The 21,898-nt window shown below is 38.9% G+C and overlaps 1 protein-coding gene across 1 annotated transcript in view; it reads right to left on the reverse strand.

Moving 5' to 3' along the window:
* Window positions 1–169: 169 nt before the first annotated feature.
* foxk1 (forkhead box K1) overlaps window positions 170–21,898 on the reverse strand; it is a 107,889-nt gene continuing 86,160 nt past the window's right edge. The window contains exons 6-9 of the mRNA XM_041205721.1: window positions 17,797–17,966; window positions 15,421–15,690; window positions 13,246–13,473; window positions 170–11,900 (exon numbers count right to left, since the gene is read on the reverse strand). Of these exons, the coding sequence (XP_041061655.1) occupies window positions 11,689–11,900; window positions 13,246–13,473; window positions 15,421–15,690; window positions 17,797–17,966 (880 nt within the window). The 3' untranslated portion in view covers window positions 170–11,688. The remainder of the gene's footprint in view (window positions 11,901–13,245; window positions 13,474–15,420; window positions 15,691–17,796; window positions 17,967–21,898) is intronic.

Below are 21,898 nucleotides of genomic sequence, written 5' to 3' on the forward strand. Positions count from 1 at the left end.
TTTTTTACATTATCCTTTTTTTTTTAAAGAACATTCTGGTGGACTTAATACAGACACTTAACATTCCTGATTACAACTAGCTCATTTATTCATTCTGAAGCAGCCACTTCAAATCTTGAATTTCAAAATGCCTGGATGCCATAACAAGGAAAACAAACAACAAAGCAAGCATGTAGAAGTACTCTTTAATGCATATTTTTAATGGTCATTAAAAACTGATGCTGAGGGGAACCCCAGGGCACCTCCCCTGCACCCCTGGCAGCCATTTTTCATAATGTGGACAACCATGAACAGAAAGAGAAAAAAAAATCAAACACACACAAAAAGTGTGTGTGTGTGTTTTTTTTTTAAATAAAAAAATGTTCAAACTTAGCCCATCATCAGCATCGGTCATTACATCAAAATCACATTCAGGTTGCTGTTAATAACAAAAAGCTGAATCGCTCCACTTTCTTTAGCCTGATTAAACAAACATCCAGAATAAAATACAAATATATCAATGGACACTATTTTTTAAAAGTTTTACTTGGTAAGTTCATAAATCCTTCGTATCTTGAATTTAAACACGATTCCATTGCTGATGGATAAGTGCCGAACTGGCTTTGTGGGCTTCTGTGACAGCCAGTAGTGTCTACCCTGCACTAACCATCCATTTGCAGGTGGTCGCTATCCATTTTTAATGCTGCTTTGTTGCATACAATGTCACAGTCCCATACCTTGAGGTGCCATGGAAGCAAAAACCATCAGTGCTGAAGGCTACCAACGTTCCTCATTTTTAGAACAAAAGGATTGCAGAGAAGGGAGGAAAATCTAAAACAGTTCAAAAATATTCAGTTCATACAAGTTAACATAACATTTCATGAACACTTGCACAAGCCCTTTACATACAAAGCATAATTGGGAATGTGCTTCCTCAATAAATGAATGGGAAAGGGAAGCAGAGTGTCATTACAGAGTCCTTCAGACATACCCAGAAGAATTGAGAAATCTCTATAATCTAATATTTTCTTGATCTAGAGACAAAACCCTCACTACCAAATTTAACCCAAGCTCAGTTCTGATACCATGAACCCAATGATTTCATCATCACACGACTGCTTAGGTGTTTCCCGTTATGCAAGCAAAACCAACATTTAATGTGGTCCTGCATCATACAAACTTGGGGATATTACCAAAGACAAACACACTCCAGGAAATAAATGCTATTATATGATCCAAATGGTGGAAGAAATTCATATTCCCCACCTCATTAAATAATTGTACAAAATTTATGAATTTTTGAGACGCAAAAGGCCTTTTCACATATTTAACCGTTACATTCATCTTTGATATTTTAGATCATGAAGGAGGTATTGCCCTGGTTGCTTTGTGCAGCAACATCATAAATGCTTTCAAAAAGGAGTAAGATTGCAATTTTACTACACATAACCAGACTACTTCTTCCCTCTGGCATAGGTTGTTTCAGTGATATTTGCCACACCCATCTATTCTGCTCTTCTCCTGAAGGAACTAACTCATACTATATGGTTCCACAGGTCTTGGCTGCTGTCCAGTACCCAAAGTAGGCACACTTCATGCATGAACTGAGATAGCAATCACTATGTGTAACTTTACGCTGCAGCAACCTCAGGGGGTACATGGTCCAGCTGTCACCCAACATAACATACATTCACTCTCATATTTTTCAGTCTGGGTCACTGGAACATAATCAGATGACCTGGATGATGATTTACACTGAGATGTTCATTCATCTACTTAAATTTATTAAGAGAGCTAGAAGTCCCACTTTTGGGGGAAAAATAATCAAGATACTGATGGGCCTCTTGAGTACCTGCAACATGTTCATGCTTTTAGGAACATGCAATGCATCAACGCTCAAACACATTATGTTTCAAATTACAATTATAATGTTGGATATGAATGCAATGGGTATTGTGAATGTTCTGCAAACCTGGAGGCTTACAGATGCATTGTATATTTGTGTCCATTCTTTTGTTAAAAGGACACCATACACAGAAGTGCTTCTTTTTAAAAAATTACTTATAGCAGCTATGCTGAAACAGTCTTCAACTGATCAGTCACCACTCTTCTTTTGAGTGGCCATAGAAAAGGGGAAGATAATGTACTCTGTTCCGTCATTCCGATTTGATAATGTGAGGGAATTTTGTTCAAAAAGAGAAAAAAATATTTTCCATACTGTAAATTTGACATGAACTACCAAAAACAAAGCATTTTGAGAGGTGGAGGGTGATGTGGGGGAGAGGGAGGAAGGTTAGTATAGCTAACACTAACTGGATGGCAAAGTATATGTTAAAGCAATGGTCAGGTTGCATTTGACCACAAGGTTAAGACATAGTTACCATATTGAGTTACTTGTAAGGAGTCACTTTTGCAGGTGCTTGTGGCCACCTGGCTTCTCATTTCTTTATTATGTAACTTCCAGCATAGGTTAGTCAGTATTCTTCATTTCAGTCCACTCATACATTGGTTGTAAATTTTAAGTCAAAAATCCAGAGGTTCCTCCCAAAACACTGATTTCTTTTTCCTCTTTTTTAGATGCTATCTGACCTACTGCACATTTCCAGGCTTTATTCCATTTTTGTTTTATTTCACTATAATTGAGCTTGACCACATGCTTTCATCCAGTTTTCTCAATGATTTGAAGAAAGATAACAATTCAACTGTTGTGCTTAAGGAAAAGGGAGATATAAAGTGTTGTTTATTTTTTTTGACGTGTGGGGAGCTGTGAAGAGGGAAGAATGAACCATTAAATTACTCTCAAGAGTGGTGAACACTCGGAGACCAGACACATTCAGCAACGCTGCATTCTCAGGCATGAGCTGGAGATAAATCACCCACTCACCTGCAACACCACAACACCACCCCCCCAGTCTCTGCTCGAATTTGTCCAATAATCTGATCATAAGACAGGAAGCATCAACAGACTCAAGTTGCTCTTAAACAGATCATGGCAGTCGATTATAGAGAAGCAGAAAACTTTGAGTAGATCATCCGGCTGCCTTCTCAGCAAAAATGTATAGCACTGATAGACATGGAGAAAATGCATGTTATTGAGAGGTAGATACTGCATGTGGTTATTTGTCATGTATGGAATATACAAGAGGGAGCCGTAGCACCCTGAAGGGAGGTGGCCTGTGGGATATGCTGTTCAAAGCCATTTATATTCTTTATCCTTTAAACAATGGCTCCACAGAGCTTTATCCTATGTTTTGAAAAGTGTGTGCACGTGCGTGTGTGGCGTACATGTAAGTAAATATATAATGGGACTGGGTCAGAAGCTGTACGCACTGCAATGAGCATCAAATATGGAGTATAAGGGTATAAATGAAACCACCAGCTATTTATTCTAAATAGTCTTCCAAAGATTTTAGAAAAAAAGTCCCACACAGTAAAACAGCACACACAAAGAGCTGCTAATTTTGAAGAGAACAATTCAGGATTAGAGGAATGTGGCTCATTCACACAAGTAAAACTTTAATAAAATTCAGTATTGGGGTAACTTCCTTTCCTATGTCAAACCAAATTATAAACTTTTTTTACATAGTGCATAAAGAAAAATTCACCTTCTTGATCACATTAGTACTTAAAAGATTAGCAGTCCCCATCTACCTGCCTCCACAACATTGTCACGTGGCAGGATGAAGAATCCACCAATGCAGCAGCTGGCAAAATAAAAATTATTGATGTGCAAAGCTTCACCTGAAGTTGTAAATAAGTGGAAACTTCTTTGAAGGCAAAAACTATGACAAAGATTATGTTCCATCACAATAGTGAAGAAGGTGGTATGAAATTTTAAACTGAATACTCAATCCAGCAACCAATCATTACACTCAGGAACCAGGCATGCTATTGGACCTTCAGTCAAACAATTTACGGATTCAACGTAGGTGGAGTTGTGACCACAGCCTACACAGTTGCAACCGTTTCCGCACTCTCCCACACACACCAATAAAGATCTCACACCTTTTCTGTACCCTCCACAATAACTTGTTTGTATTTTGCTTTTAAATCCAAGCAGCTAATCAGAAATGAACATTAAAAAGCAGCAGTAAATACAACAAGCAGCAGAACTGGGAGAAATCACAAGACTGGAGGCTATTTTCCTGTGTGCTTTCTACCCTGCCTTATTCAAACTGAGGTTAAATACAATTGGATATTGCAACAATCAAATCATTCCCTCCTCTTAGTGCCATGTGAAAAGCCACAGGTTAGTCTCACTAGAAAGACATCACCTTTATTTAAGCTCTATTAGACAGCTTTTTGCTTTTAATATTGAAGGGAAAGTATCTGTTGCAGGTGCAAGTTCCTATTGAGATCAATCATGGAAACAAACTGATACTTTTCCACTTTACACAACCATAAATAACTAAACAAAGGAACAGTGTAAATATTTATTTACTATTACATTTTGTTTTGCTTCAAAAATGAAATGCAAATATGGTATTTTGTTAGAAAAATACTTTGAAAAAGATTATTTGAAGAAATGTTTATCCATAATTCCACATATTACGAGATATTAAATGCTCCACGGGGGCCCAAACAGTGAGCAAAGCAGATTAGATCGTGGCATATTACAAAACTACAGTTAAGAGACCACAAAATAGTTTTAGTGGCCAGCAAATAACTTTTAACAAATTGGTTTGGTGCAGGTTGCTTCTGGACCCCTTTGGATGACAATCTCTAAACTAGCTAGCTTTTTGAAAAATGATACTTTGCCTGCACTACATTTAGGCAATAATATCCTTAAAATTTGTATAATTAAATTATATGCTATCAAAAAAAGTTACACAATTTTAAAATTGCAGCTTTAATTCTTGACAAGTTCTGACTAAATTTTAAAACAATTTGATACTGGTTTAAAAATAAAACCAAAAACATGTAGAAAAACATCAAATAGTCTGACTTTATTTCTCCTTAAACTGTCACACATTTATTATAAATGGAATAGCACAGGATGAAGGAGTGTACTCTTATTTTGCTGAGAGAAAAAGGCCTAATATAATTGGTTCATCAATTGTAACGTTTAATTTGTTTGGCTTTCCAAGAAAGAAACCAAAATGGTCACTGCACCACTCAGCTGGACATTATCCTTGTTCTGATGTATACCAGGTGTCCAAGATATTGGACAGTCTCCTATTCAACGGTTGCATTAAAAAGAATATTTTAATTTGCACATTTTTTCTAATGTATATGTTGCCACAAAGCTATTTTATCCCAACATTTTCCTGCAATGGAGAACCCCAAGTTATCAAACCTGAACAAAGAGTTTACATTAGACCAGATAAATTAATTTTCTCTATTTTCAGATGTTAATGAAGCTGAATAGTATTTCATCATTTACTATTTTTATTTCTGAATTAACAAAGTTATTTTCCTACAGAACCCAAAAGAAGCTAGCTGTAACATGCAAAGTGACTAATATTAGATGAAGCCCCCCCTTTCCTCATTTCCAATTTCTACTCCAAATGCACTGTTAACTATTGATCTATTTTAGCAGGTTAAGTCTATCTAGAAGACCGGATAAGAAGCAGGCAGAAGTACTCCCCTGCCCTTTTACAGAAGGTTACTGATAGTCCAACGTTATACTTTTTTCGTAGCAGCACTTATCTTGTTTCTGTTAGTTTAACAAGTTCAACATTAAAAACAGGCAGATTTTTGATAATTGACACACAAGCTCATTACTCCATTTTGCCTTCCTCACCATTCATGAGGTATTCCTGAGATATTTCTTTGTCAAGGTATTGCAATTGTCCACCACAAAGTAGCAGCAGCATTCCTTCTGCCAAGGTGTCTGCCAGCAATACATGGCTAGTGGACAACAGTACCAGGAAATACAAAGCATCACAGGTCATCAAAAGTACTTGATTGCAAAAATTTCCTTCCACTGATCCACTGGGTCATGTTAGAAACCAGGGAAAAGGAACACTAACCACTTGTATGAAAATGCAACATTACAGAATGTATTTGCAATGAATCAACACATGTAAAAAGCACAGCAGACTAACATCAAACCATTAAAAGTTTACCATTTTGACACAGGACAAAGCTCACTTCCATTTCTCTAGATTGTGTTATTTACAAATATTTATCTACATTAAAATTCTTATCTTTACTAAGTTATTTAACCACAATGCTAATACTGCATTAGCTGCCATATTTGGTTGCCAAAGGGTGGACAGTTTTAAAACTTTACAAATGCAGCCTCTAAAGCACTCTCAAAACCTTCTGGAATATGTGGTATTTACTTTTTTAAGACAATTTTCCAACAAAAGTCAATCTGTAAGTTGACAGTACTTCATTAAATTGAACAGTATACATGGGAAAATTAGTCAACAAAGAAAAGACTAAGATCAGGATTTTCCAGTCCCACCCACGGTGGGAATCGTCACAGGCAGGGCTGAAAATTCGACGGACCAGCCAAAGGTCCGTTGACTTCAGGCCAGAAGCCGCAGGACAGGAAAATCCCAGCCTCAGAGCTTGCAGCTGGGTTTTAAAAATAAAGTCAGGTCACATATATGGTATTAATTCAATTTTGATTCCACAGCCTTGAAAATCCAATGGAGGTAGGAGAGGAGGTACATGCCAGCCCAGTTTCTGCAACTGGTGAAGAAGCGTGGGCCGTCAGCTGGTTGGTGGCACATCTATGGTCTCATACTATCTTTTTTTATTTGGCGGGAGGTGGCGGGGGTGGGGTGTGTGTGTGTGTGTGTGTGGATACTATTGGTATCAGTTTTCAATAATAATGGGGGCAGGGGATGGGGAGGGGAGAGAAATATGCTCCACTCACCATTAAACCCTCCCCAACAACTTGGCATCTTTTGGAGGCTTGGACCTCAATTCCAACTTCACCAATTGTCTGTGGTATGCCTGGCAAAACTAGATGTACCTCCATCAGCACTATGTTGGGCCCTGACTAACAGTCAGGGAGCAGCAACATCCCAACATAGGCACTCAGTAAAAAAAAAGTTGACTTGTAATGGTCAGGTGGAGGCTTTGCCACCAGAAGACCATTCTGGAGCCATCAATACATGGATGGAACCAGACAGATATGGAGTAGTCTGTCGGAATGGATTTTCAGCCGCAATGTTTCAATTCAGTTAGGAAATGTCATATCAAATGAAGAAAATTATACCAAGTTTCATAAATTAAACTATCTGGTTTACAAAATAATGACTTTGAATTTAGGGATCACTAATATTTAGAGCTGACTTATCTAAATGTTTTGATTGCAAAGGCAACTGATGGACCCGTGAGTATATTGACTTATGTCAGACAGATACAAAAGAAAAAGCTATAAATTCTGAATCAAAACATATAACTCTCTATTGTTTCCCTTACATTGTGTACTTCTGGATTCTTTGCATTGTTATAGATATGTTTTACAATAGGATGGTCTGAACAGAAAATAAAAATCAATGGATAACATTTTATCTGTAGTATGATACTGGCCCTTCATAGAGATGAGGCAGACACTACATTATACTACTATCTCTTTTATCAGTTTATTCAGAGAATACATACAGGCCTCATCTCACATGTAGAATCTAACTCTTGCATAACTGTTTACAAGGTAACAAAAATCTATTCCTACGTGGTGTTTTCAAACTATGCCATTCCATTGAAGCTCACTTTCAATGTATAAAAGTGCCAATACTGGATTTGTACTTTAAAATCCACATTATAAATAAGAATACAAATTTTAAAAACTATCTTTGATGAGATTTATTTTAATTCTCATCTTCCCCAGCCCCATGTTGAGATGCTAGGATCTGTACTTTAATAGATTTTGGGAGTGATCTTTGCGGTGAGATTGTTAAACATCTTTGTGTTTAATATAGAAAATGTAAAAGTTACAACACAACATGGTATTTTCAAATAATAGTGCATCGCCTACATGTGCTTTTTTTTAAAAAAGGACATTCTAGCTTGGACTGATTGCAAACACAGACTTAGCAAAAATTTTGCATTGCATGAATCATACTTTGTTGGTTGACAATTATTTAACAGCAAACAAAATGATCTTATGCAATATTCTTATTGTACACTTTTGTCAGGGTAATATTATCAAACCTTTAGTAAATTCCCTTACAAGCTGTAGGATGACTGCACCAAAGTTGGACAGCAATATGATCAGCATTGGGAAAAGCTGCCAACAACAGTGATTGTACTGCACTGCAAGATTGATGCAGATTTGCTTAGAGGCTACTGATTATTGCAAATTTAACACTTGAAATTGGCTTCATTTCATAACAGATGTGGTTGTGTTTATATGGAGTGTGCAGTGTTGCCAGAAGAAATGCCATTTCAAGTCCAAATAAGACCATCTTTGTCCTCATCAAACAAGTTGTGTTAACAACCCACATTGGACTTGCACTGTCCAAAGTCAAACATTGCAATTCACCTTCTGTCCATATATCTTCACAGCTGGAGAAAATTTAATTTCAAACATAAAAATTCTAATTGAATTGCATACAAGTACAAACGAAGAAGTCTATGTGGAACACTATGCATGCTGTGTGCAGCACTGCATGACACAGAGAAAAGAACAAGGACTGGGCTTCAAGTCCAGATTTGTCAGATGCTCTTGTGAATGAGCAAGAAATGAGCACTGGAGAGAAACATCTCAAATAATAATTTCTGATCTGTCCCAGTATAAGTAGACAGTATTTTTTTCCATCAGTCACCTCATTTGTAGTTTTACATCATTCACAAATGATATGCACATTCTTTTAAGTAACTATCAATATCAATTAATTATTTTACAATGTTTAAAATTTATTCTGTGATGCTATGGTTTTACATTACACTTAAAAAGAAAACCTAATGAACCAGTTACCCTTTTTGCTTTTGTACTTCAATCTAAGTTTATAAGGAAGCTTAGATATATAGAAAGATCATTGAATATTGCGTTTTAAATCCCCATTCTCACCAAATCAAATCTTTTCAGTTCAGTGCTCTAAAACTTCAAATTATTATTTAAAAGTAAGCCAAAGAATGTGGACAGATATTACTCATAAGTACATTTAGAGCAGATACCAGAGATAAAAACTTCTCAAATAATAAATGTTTGAAATAATCTGTCAGATAAGGTAATAAAAATATTGAGGCTGTTCAAAATGCAATTGGATGATGAGAGAATTTGGGTTCTGAAGGATATGAGCTTCAATACTCTTTTCACATCTCTGACTGTTCTCATTCTTCAAGGTCTATGATATTCAGACTAAAGAAGAGAAATTCTTGGAGAAGGCCCACCAATATTTAAAATTTATTAGATGATATGCACAGTGGAGAACTGTTAAAACGATACATAAACAAATATAGCATTTTAATGCATGACAAACCTTTGCATATACCAGTAGAAGATGCAAGAGGCTCTCAATTTTTAAAGGACATATTTCAGAAATGCAATATTATTCTGTACAGACACACATTTAACAGCTTTCCACTGCATCTATCATAAAACTTTGTTGAACTATTGCTTCTCCACATTTGAGTCAATGATGACCGATGCTTTCCTGAAAGTTCAGATAACAAACCAATACTGCCCTTTTAAAACATTATGTATTTATACAAGCCTCTGACCAATTTGAGGTCATAATAATTTTACTTTCAACTGTGTGCTTTACTTCCTTTACTTTGTTGATATGTTCATGCGTCCTTTGTTAATGGTGCAGATGAAAATCATGTAATTTACCTCAAAGTTAACAAAGGACTTGTTAGAATGACTAATCTTTAGAAAACTCAATTTCTGCAAAATGAAGCTTCACATTTTTATGCCTGCGGTATTGGGAGGTGTGTAGTGGTGTGGTGGGGAGAGCAATTCATATAGCTACTCTCAATAAAAGTTCAGTCTGCCAAAAAATTATCAACATTTAACAGTCTTGTGCCAGTCATAATGCATGCCTCTGACATTCCTTTTTCATCAACTGGAAACATCATCTAAACTGATTATGCTTTTCCAGGCAACATTACCAATACAAGTTTAACCAAGATCTAGTCAAGAATGAGCCATGAAATGAGCCAAAGATATATTGGCTGTGATGTAATTACACTTGTGTAAAGCAGATCTAAAAGAAACTGCTTTTGCTGAAATGCAACTTTTAGGAAGAAGAATAAAACAAGAAAATTTAGTGGAACACCACAATCTATGACCATAAGTTAATAGATGAGCTTGTGTGAATTATAGAATTCTATTAAGGGTTCTGAAATGGTGCACAGAAGTAATGTGTCCCACGCAGATCATATTGTGATCAACTGGATTTGACTCAATTTGTTGTACCCATTTAAGCTATTTGCATATATGAACATTCATTTAGAACAAGAGCATGCAAATCACATTTCTAAACTGATGTACACTGGGAGGCCAATTCCAGAAAAAAATCTGGATTATATATGCATCATCTGATCTGGTTCTGGGTTTAAGTTCAGAATGAATCCAATAGTGCAAATTTTCTATAATTTGCAATTTTTAAAAAAAGACTGATTACTCTTAGATAGCTTGCTATGTTGAGCATAAGAAATGTTACTAACTTCAAAGATAAAAAAATCATGTCAAAGGTTAATGATAGGCCCATCCTCACTGATTCAAATTACAGCACTGATCACACCAACCCCCCACTAAGTTACATCGACGCTTCAAACGTTGTTTGCTGGTCAACTGTGGGCAAAACTATTGCTAACACATTACTGCACAGTTTGGAAAAAAATTAATACCACTGTCAAACTGGATGAGGTAATTCAGTGAGGCAAAATGTTTCTATTTCAAAGTTTGGGGGCCGCAGGCACTGAAGAGAAATCATTTTAGCATAGGAACCAATCTGGTTTGACAACCCTAGTATGAGGGAGTTATTCCTCCGTTATTAACATTAAACTCAGCGCACCAATATCATCCCCCAATAGGCTGGCTTTAATAATATTAATTAATTGTCCTGTTTTGCTTTAATAATTCCCATTTTAAAAATAAATTTCACTCATACAGGAGCAACTGCATTTCATACTCCCACCCAACCAAACTACCTGGTTATAATGGGTCCCGTGTGGTCCTCCACAAATGAGCCATACTGTGGGGATGCTGTATAGCAAAGTGCAGTACACAAAGAGCAAACTGGCTGAATTTTGTGGCACTGGGCGAGAGCATGAAAATGTCTCCAACATGATCTGGGCAGTATCATTAGACATCAAAGCTATTTAATTCTCTTTTCTTCTGGAAAGACCATGTGCACAAGAAATGGCAAGTCAGCAGTACCCATATGGTTTGTAATAATTAAGTACATAAGTTAGCACACTTACTGAGTACTGAGTACTATCTCTACGTCACCAAGATAGGTTCTTGGCAACATCCCACTGTTGTGTCAAGAGGAACTCAAGTCATCTCATCTGCTTCCCTCCCACCAATCCTTTATAACATTTTATTTTAAAATTAAGGCTTGTAAAACACCAACAAAGCCTGAATTATGGAGATGGCTGCCTTCTCCACCTCAGCCACCCTTAATCCTACAATCAGCTGTCTCATTTCCTCATTAAAAACAAGCGCTTCAGTTCAAGGTAGGCTTGGTTTTTTTTATCCTCACTCCCATTAGTTTGGCACCTTGGAATTCTGTTTTTTTCTGTGAAACACATGGAGTATATCTTCACCATTGTAATTGGTTTCCTCGATTCCTGTTTTCTTTATTCACTGGCACCCTGCATCTGTGGAGTTGATGTAATCACAGCAAGACCAGAGCCTGAACCAGTTGACTCCTCCATCTTAGGCCGTTTGGCCTCAGGCTCACCTAGGGACATAGCTGAATGTTGTGGTTCTGTGACAAGGTGCTTGCTCACGACTACAGGGGAGGAAGATGTAGCCTGTGCAGCCAGGATCTGTAGTGGATTAGTTATAGCTGAGGAGGTGAAGAAAGTTATAATTAAAATAGTGTGCTTATTCTACAAGTTTTATTAAAACTTCTACCTTGAATCTATAAATCCCTTCATGACTGATGGGCACAAATTTCCTGCTCTTTCCAAAGGTTCTCCTCAAAGCTGCATTACACTTCCGGTTTCAGATGGATGGTGGCTAAGTCTGAGCTTCAATCTTCACTAGAGCCACTGTCAATGATGCTCTGTGATCAGCTGATAGGAATTGTGCATTCTGGGCCAGGGTTAGACCAGACAGCTTTTCCTTCCCTGTGGAGTGCTCCACTGAAGTATTTTGCTCCTGTCTGAGAAATCCACCAATGAGGACAGGCAAGTTCAAATCCCAGTCAGACAGAACTCCCTGGTTCAGAATCCATTACAATTAAATTTAAAAAGCAACTAACTAATCTAATGCAGTTGTGCATTATGCCAACATAAAACACTGCCTGAGTTTCTATATAAAAGCAAGTTGTTGAAAGTTTCTAATAAAGCACACATTTATGGATAGTGCAAAGGCATTTTCTCCAACTTAAAAACAACACATATGCAAATACAATTTGTTTTGTAAAATAAATTGTGGGAACCAGATTTCAAAACATGGGAGTTTGAATGAATCTCGTGAAAATATTGTAGGACAATTTATGACAAAAATCTATGATGTACTGAATCAGCTGATCTCAATGGAGGTCAAGCATCTGGAATGCTACAATTCACTCTTCTCTGCAGCCTCAGGATTTTGAGATACAGTTCATTCACATTCACTTTTCTGACAAATCATTAAGTTAATAACCGGTAACAAAAATAAAGAATCTGCCTAATTTAGTCATATAGCTAACAAAACAGCAAAAGTACTGGGATTATAAACATTTGCAGCTCATTTGAATGTTATTACATTGTCCATATGTTGGCATCACTGGGAATGTCAACAATTATTAACCATTCCTATACAACTGGGTGCTTGCTAGGTCATTTCAGAGGGCAGTTAAGAGTCAACCACATTGCTATGGGTCTAGGGATCACATTTAAGCCAGGTAGGCTGGGTGAGGATGACAGATTTCCTTCCCTAAAAGGCAATAGTAAACCAGATGGATTTTTAATACAATCTGGTAATTACACAATCAAATCACTGACATTGAGGTTTATTTTATTCCTGATTTACTTAATTAATGGAATTTGAATTCCCCTTCTGCCATTGCAGCTCTTCTCCAAATACAGGCCTTTGGATCGTTAATCCAGTGAAGGAATCACTGAGCTACTCCCCAGGTTGCTAATAAAGGTTTCATATTAGACCTTATATTTTTTTTTAAAATCCAGGTTACTAAAATCACCTACCATAAGTATTTCCTTGAAGGCTTGTCACAGGAACAGCATGTTTGCCATTCTGAGTTATAGTCTTCACTGGAAGTTGATGTTGCCCCATTGAAGTTGCAGGTGCCTGCTGCAGGATAGTGACCATCTGTCCAGGTACATGTTGGGGGATTTGACTGCTAACCGTCTGAATCACTCGACTGCCAGTAGGTACATTTGTAAAGGTCACCAGAGATTTATCATCAAGGACTCCTGCAGATAGTTTTTTTAAAAAATCATCCCCTGTTCCAATATATATTTTGCATTCAAATTCTGCAACACGCAATGATGAACTTTACAATCACAGTGGTCTTTTGAGTATTACAATTACCACATACGGCACAAGGTCACCACAGGGTTGCCATCATACAGTCTGCAGTAAATCAACGTTGCTAAACACAACCCACAAAATAAACATGCGACAATAACTGCTAGGTCTACCATTGTACTGTTGATGATAAAAGTCAGAACAGATTGCAGTTTATAATGAAGAGGATATAGTGTAGTTAGTGATGACAGTAAACGTTAGGATATGGGTTTTGAGAGGGGAATTGCTTTGTGATGATGGTCTGAGTACTGAATATTAAATAATGATGGGGTAGAAAGTATTTAGTGTACTAAAGTTGGAGTAATCTGTGAATGGCGAATAATAGTAAGGATTTTTGTTGGAGATCAAGTGATTGTGGACTAAGTACTAAGAAGTAATGAGTAGTTAAGGGGAGGGTGTTGACGAGTAGTGAGAAGTGGCAAAGTAGGAGTAGGAAAATCTGTGGACAGGAGTATTGGAGGATATAACACAAGGCCACTAATTAAGTTGGGGGAAGTGAATAGTTGGACATCAGCAATGGGAAATTAGGGTCGTTGTGGCCACAGAGCTAGCAGATATTGAGGAGTTGGAGGAAGAGTGCAAGATAAGACAGAAGGTACTAATTTGAAATAAATAGAATACTCTGACAGAAGAATGGACATGGAACAGTGGATAGATAGTGTGGCTGAAACAGGTAAGGAATTGGGCTGTAACGCAGAAAAAGGGGAGTTGAAGCATAAAGAGGCAGCCACAGAGGAGTAAAGGAATGGGGTGAGGAAGTCATAAGAATGGAAGGGGTACACAGTTAAAGGCGATAAATGGATAGCAGAGTAGAGTTGGATCAGGAAGTAGTGCTGGGCCTTCATGCTAACAAGTTAAGCAAATGATGGGAGACTCCTGCAGTAACAGAATGATAATGATGGTAATATGATGAACCCTAAGACTCAATTTAGGATAGTCCTCAGGCCGTTCTGTTCACAAAGACTGCACCAAATTTCAGGCCCAAGATACTTAGTGAGATATTTTCCTCTAGCACAGGCAGAAAAGTTGAGAAATGCAAAATCGAGACACTGGGCAAGATCTTCTGGTCGGCGAGCGGGGGTGGGTCCCGCTCATCGACGTGTAAAATGACGTGCAGTGACGTCGGGCGTGCATCCCTACGTCACTGTGCGTCCTTCAGAACTTGAGTTCAGCGGGCACACACCAGAATTGGCTGCGCACCCGCCAAACTGTCAAAGGCCTATTTAGGCCATTTAAATAGTAATTAGCTGCCCGTCTAATCTTAAGGTTGGCGGGCAGGCGAAGAGCCCAGGCGGCCTTCGCATTTATCATAAAACCTCATGAAGGTTTTTAAAGTTTAATAAAAAATTATAATAAAATTCGTTGACATGTCCCAGCTCATGTGGCACTGTCACATGAGGGGACGTCTTAAAATTTTTTTTCTTCATTAAAGTTTTCAAAATAAAACTGATCCCCGGGGCAGCCCTTTGCAGGCAGGCTTTGGAGCACAGGCCCCGACTCAGCCTACTCCCCCCCACCAACACAGAGCGCACAGTGCTTCCGGCTACGCGTCACACTGGCCGAGCCTTAATTGGCCCGCCCATGTAAAATGGGCGGCCCGATGGTGAGAAAATTCTACCCACTATATTGTCGCCCCTGGCAGAAGGATGTAATTGCAGCATGACAAGTTTAGAATAGTAGTTTCCATCATAAATGTGAATACAGGATTTTTAATGGTAAAAGAGACAAAGGTGTGCCAAAAATGTGACAAAATGCAAGGTTTAATGAACAGCCAAGGTGCATTAACACAGATTTTTTTTCTAAAGCAAGTCAACAAAGCTATAATTATTTACCTTTCTGGTCACTGGAGCCATCATGTATCACTTGTCCACTTCCGATATGGCTTTGATTGGTTAGGATGTAGCCATTAGAGGAGTTGGCCGATGTTGTTAGCACCCTCACCATGGTTACAGTGGGAGCCTGTTGAAGCACATGAATGGCATGTCCAGTGGATTGTTGGGAAGTTATTAGGGAGGTAGGCATATAAGCCACAGATTTTGTTACAACACCAGGTGGTTGGGGTGGAACTGCCATTATAACAGGTTGGCCACTAACTGGAGAGCCTGGAAACAAAATACCACAGTTAGCAGATTCAAGCACAACTTTCCAACATTAAAAAATCAAAGTCAACCTTGCATTAAAAGCACATTAGAATGTCAAACCTCAATCCAAACATTTTTGTTCTTCTCCCATCTCCATATTAACAATAATACTTAATATAATTAAATGCCCTTCAGAGGTTGGGTTTCAAAGATCAGAATTGAAAAACGTGCATTGATGACTCCCAGTTCTACCTCACCACCATCTTTTGCAACCCCTTGATTGCCTCTGTATTGTCAGATTGCTTCTCTGACATTCAGTCCCACATGAGCTCCAATTTCCTCCAACTAAACTTTTGGAAGGCCAAAGCCATTGTCTTCCATCCCTGCCATAAACTCAATTCCCTGGTCATCAACTCCATCTCACTTCCTGGTCAATGTCTCAAGCTGAATCAGACCATTTGCAACCTTAGTATCCTGATAACAGTGGCTGGGCTTAAACAGTTTAGAACATTATTGAGTCAACATAGCACATCACAGAATTGCAGGACAATGGTTCAAGCCCCTGGTCTTTCTCAAGCTGTTAGGGAAAGTATTATGTAGAAGCTTTCTGCTTTACAAACAACAAGGGCTAAAAAGTAGCCAATTTATCCTGAGACAACTTTTATTTCCCTTCATACAGTTGACTAGGTGGTGGTATAATAAATGTATGGAAGCAGACTATATGGGCAGGATTTCCCAGTCAGCAAGCGGGATGACGTCGGGTGGCATGAGATTTCATGTAGGTTTTTAAATTTAATAAAAGTTCAACTAAAAAAGTGATGGACATGTCCCAACTCATGTGACAGTGTCACATGAGGGGACATTTCAGGGAAATTTTATTTTTCTGTTTTTAACATTTTTGAATTTGGCGCTGATCTCCCTGAGGCAGCACTTAGCCTCAGGGAGATGAGTGCACTCATTCACTCGCATGCGCAAAAGAGCGCACTCTCAGCTTAGGGAATCCCCCCAGCCCACACAGAGAGCACATAGGGCAGGCCTTAATTGGCCCATCCACGTAAAATGGCAGCGTGCCCCCAACTGGGGATGCCGATCGGAGGAGCACCTCCACACATCCGCTCCTGAACCTCCCCGCCGACAGGGGGAAAATTCTGCCCAATGTCCTGTTCAATAGAAGGAGCAGTACATGGGACATGATCAAAAGGAAGAGGGATGGAAAGAGAGAGTGGGGAAAAATATGGGGCTGGATTTCACCCAAGTCAGACGGGCTCAGCAGGGGCGGGCGGGAAGCCGACCGCCACCCGCAATCAGGGCCGGAAGGCAATTTCATGCTGGCGGGCCAATTTAGGCCTGCCTAGTGTGAAACACGAGCGGCAGCACTTAGTGCTGCCTGTGCGACTGAGGGGATACAAGCCAGGCAAGCGCATGCGCACGAGTACATGCTTCGTTATCTTCCTGAGGCACAGAGCTGCCTCGGAGATGAAGAGATATGAAAAAAGTTTTTAAAAAATAAAAATTTAATGAAACATGTCCCTGCTCATGTGACTCTTGTCACTTGAGCAGGGACATGTTATTAATGAAAAATTAAAGCTTTATTTTGTTTTTATTTGCTTTTGGAAACCTCATCCCACCCGTGGATGAGGTTTCCAAAAAAGTGCAAAGACTGCTTGGCCTTTTCGCCTGCCTGCCAACCATAAGGTTGGACAGGCAGTGAAAAATTTCTTTTAATTAACTTTTTAATGGCCTTAATAGGCCTTTTAATTGTCAGGGGGCACACTGCTGACTCCAGCACGGTGCCCGCTGACCAAAATATCGCGCAAGTGTGCGATGACATCAGGACGCTCGCCTGACGTCACTGCGCGTCATTTTACCCTCAGTCAGGCTGGGCGCGCGCTCGCCCACCAAGCTAAAATTTTTACCCATGAAGACTTAATCTGAGTGCATGCACTACTTAAATGAAATTTATTTTACAAAAGAATCAGGGAACTTTGACCACCACATAATTGTGAGAACCTCTATTTTCATTCATAGGCAAATGTAGTCAGGCATTGAACAGTCAAGTCATGTGTGCTAAATCACAAAACCAGGAGTACCTATAAAAAAATCTCCCTTGTAAAAGGGTATAGTTACCTGGTGCACTTTGAGAGTAACGAACCTCTGGCACTGATGCCAGCTTGGAGCTTGCGAAATCATGGTCATGCGAGATAGGGGAACCTTCACGAGATAAGCATTCAGGAGTCTGCAGCCCACTCGAGTGAGGAGAGAGAAGACCTGGATGACTGGGAGACGCAGGGGCACTCCTGAAATGTTAATATGTATTTTTTTTACATCAGTTTACACAACACATAATTGTCTACAAGAGATGTTGTACAGGAGGGTGTGTAACTGTGTCCAGAGATCAGGCAGAATGATCTTCCACATATATGAAAGGCCACTGACCAGCTAAGGGGATGGGAAGAAACAGTGCACCTACCAATTACTTATAAACTGAAGTCATCCGAACTTCCCGCAATCCCATGCTACATAAAAATCCAGCCAAGTACCAATGCTTCTTTTTTAAAAATTCAGCCTGCCATGCAGACTGTAGCTACACAGCACAGAAAAAAACTCTATTGATGATAATGTCAATACACCCCAAATCAAAGCTTGTCTGTGGAAAAGAGAGATATGAAAAGGATAAACTACATTCCAATACTTTCTATCAAGTTCACTTAGCTTTGCACGCCAAGAAGGAATATCAGAGTAAAACACCATATCTTGGCAGCATGTTTTAATAACTAATAATTTTTAATATTAAAGTTTGCTTCAAATTCAAATGTCAAAATTAACAATTTTTTTGGGAGTCAAGTGTGGTTAGGTGCATTTAGAAAAGGCATATTACAAATGAAACTCAGCGTCTCTCAACCTTGCCCATGACAGCTTAGCAGTACCATTAACTTGCCAATTCTTAATGTATACACTATGACTCATTTAATATCAAGTTTTTCCTGTTGAGAGTTCACTAAAGTCTTATCTTCAACATGAAGTGGATGTCCATTTAAATAGAGATAAGTTTAGTCCAATCCAGATAAACATTTTAAGGCTCTACTCCTTGTGCAGTCTCAACTGATGGAGAATTTGGAACATCACAAAATAGACTGCAAGCTCAATTCTCCAATCTATACTTTTGGTGAACAAGATCCACGAGGTTTGGAAAATTTACCCTCATTGTTGCAGTATAACAGAACTCTAATATTTGGGAATGCACTCATGTATTTGATCTCTGAGGAATGCAATGGTAGAAAGAATTTCAACACTATAATCTGAAAATGAAACAGCTTTTCTTGTATTTATTGGCCTAAGGTCTAAGAACTATCCAATTAGAATGCTACATAAGGATTTACTACAAGACTGATTAAGCTCACCAATTCAACATACTGTCAGCAAAGACAAGGGTTGACCTTCATCAAAAACATGGAAATGACTTATAAAGCAGCTTTTGGAAGTTTGTGGAAGAGAATATTAAGATCTCACAACAGTGCTATAAATTAGAAAAAGGGAGTTGACTAGTTCTGTAAATCTGGATTTTTGGGGGTTGCTCTCATGAGCTTCCGTCAATCTAATAAAATGAAAAAAAAAACTGCAACTGCTGCTAAACTAGTTCTAATGGAGTTTGGTTGATTGCTTCAGTAAGTGCTAATGATAAAGCAAAACTCTTGGGGCAGGATTTTTCCTATGGCGGGCGGGCTGGGTGGAGCAGGTGTAGAGCCGATCGCCGCCCGCAAATTGGCTCCGCACCATCATTTTATGCAGGTGGGCTAATTAAGGCCTGCCCAGCATAATATCCAACAGGTAGAGCGTTATCTGTGCAGGCCGGGGGAGAAGGAAGAGTCAGTGCCAGCGCTCTTTTGTGCATGCGCGTGAAAGAGCACAACAATCTCCCTGAGGCTCGGAGCTGCCTCAGGAAGATTAATTATTTTAATATCCATTCAATGAAATGATTTAAAAATTTATTTAAACATGTCCCCTCATGTGACTGTGTCGCATGAGTGGGGACATGTTTTTATATTTATGAATATTTATTTAATTAATAAAAGCTTCAAGAAACCTCATCCCGCTCATGGGTGAGGTTTCCTGAAAAACGCAAAGGCCACTTGGGCTTTTCAACTGCCTGCCAACCTTAATGGGATCTTAAGGTTGGATGGGCAGCATTCACAAGCGGTTCAATTAATTTCTTAATGGCCTTAATAGGCCGTTTAAATTTCAGCGGGCGCACAGCTGACTCTGGCGCGTACCCGCCAAACGAAATATTTTGATGGCGTGCAATGACGTCGGGATGCACACCCGACATCATTGTACGTTATTTTACGCATAGGCGTGTCGGGCCCATCCCCGCCCACTGTCTGGAAAATTCTGCCCTTGGAAGACCACAATTAATACTAATAAAGCAGTTATCCTAGTAAAATGAACCACTTTCACTTAGTGCTGTATACTTTTAAAGCATCGGCACTATTGAAGGCAGACTGGCAAAATCTGTTTTAAGAGGAAACGTGCCAGAGTTAAAATAGTCACAGATTGAGAGCCCACTTTGAAAAGAACTTGATGAGAAAAGTGACTGAAACTAGGGTACTGACATCTAAGAAACCAGCAGGATGCTGCAATGGAAAGACAGTAGATTTGGTAATCCGGAATGATAAAGGTCTTCATCCAAAACTATCTTGTGAATCACTACATTATAGGTCAAGTCACTCCGCAGTAAATAAAAAAAAAATTATGAACAGGAAATTGGTTGCTTATGGCCCATCTCTTTCAAGATCATATGCCAAGTTTTAGTTTCGCAATCTCAGAACAAGGATGAATATTTTAGCAAGGACGAGTATTTTAAAGTTAAGGAGTTGTCGGATTGGGAGCCAATGTTGATTAGTAAGCAAAGGGGTGATGGATGATGCTGACTGGCTGAGCGTTAGCAGAGTCTGGATGAACTCAAATTTACTTAGGGTGGTAGACTGGAGAAGAATAACACGTCACCTGGCCCAAGCAGAGTTATAGAAAAGAAATTAGAAGATGGTAGTGTGTTGCCTGTATGCCTGCTCAACTAAACGTATGGGGAAAGCTAATGGAAATTGGAATGGGAATAAAGTAACTTAGAAATGTTGATTTGAAAAGAACAAAATAGGTCCAATGTAATTAAGACCACACTGCTTCTGTAATCTAAATGTGGAGCCATTGATCTTTTACTCTATCGCACTGCAAATGAGGCTGAAAATACAGAAAGGAGCCAGTGCTAGCTTTAAAACACAGTCAAATGATTTTTGAACTTAATTCATTTGGTAGCCTCCTGTTCTTCATATCCTGCAGGATTTCAAGAACAGGAGGCTACCAAATTAATTAAGCTCAAAAATCCTTAGACTGTGCCAAAGTTTACAAATTCCAGTTTAAAATTTCCACTTGAAAGACCAGGAAACCACCATCCTCAAAAGTGCATTCAGACTTGCTTGTACAGAAAACCACGAACATGATCAAATACTACTGCCTGAGATTTCACTCATTTCCAGGTCATCAAGCAAAACAGCAGCAGGTGGAAGTCTGCATTAATACTCCACTTGCCATTTGGAAGCAGGGATTGTTCTGCTTCAGTAGCATTCCTTTGCTCTTTTTTGCTGGCAAAGGAAAGAAGGAAGCAACACCAAATTAAAGTTGGCAAATATCCTAGCACTAGAGTGGAGACCCAATGACAAGAGCAGCAGTAACTGAATCTAAACTGATGAAACTAGAACCCACCTAAGTTTTGTTTGAATTTACCTGTTTCTTGGGCCATTTTGAAGATTCAAATTTTCAAACCAAAGAGCTAAAAGGAAAGGCTGAAATTGCATCAGAAATATGATTGGAACTGGAAGGAATCTAGCTCATCGGGCTGGAGGCAGATTCATTTGACATAGCTCAGCCCTACAGGAAACGATAGATACTCAACAATCCCAGTGAATTAAAATGAATGGAAACTCAGACAATGCAGCAGTCTCTCAGCACTGTATTGAAGTGTCAGCCTTGATCATATGCTCCAGACTGTAGTGGGGCCTGAACATACTACCCATCTGCCTCAAAACGAACATGCTACTAACTGAGCCAAGTGAGACTAGGAATCCACACAACCTACAACTTCTTTCAGTCCCACCTATTTTTCTATAAATTAAAACAGATGGGTTAAGAAATCACTACTATCAGTGAGCACATTGGTACAGTATAATTACAGTAG

The sequence above is a fragment of the Carcharodon carcharias genome, chromosome 15 (genome assembly GCF_017639515.1).
Source record: "Carcharodon carcharias isolate sCarCar2 chromosome 15, sCarCar2.pri, whole genome shotgun sequence".
In the NCBI taxonomy this organism is placed as follows: domain Eukaryota; kingdom Metazoa; phylum Chordata; class Chondrichthyes; order Lamniformes; family Lamnidae; genus Carcharodon; species Carcharodon carcharias.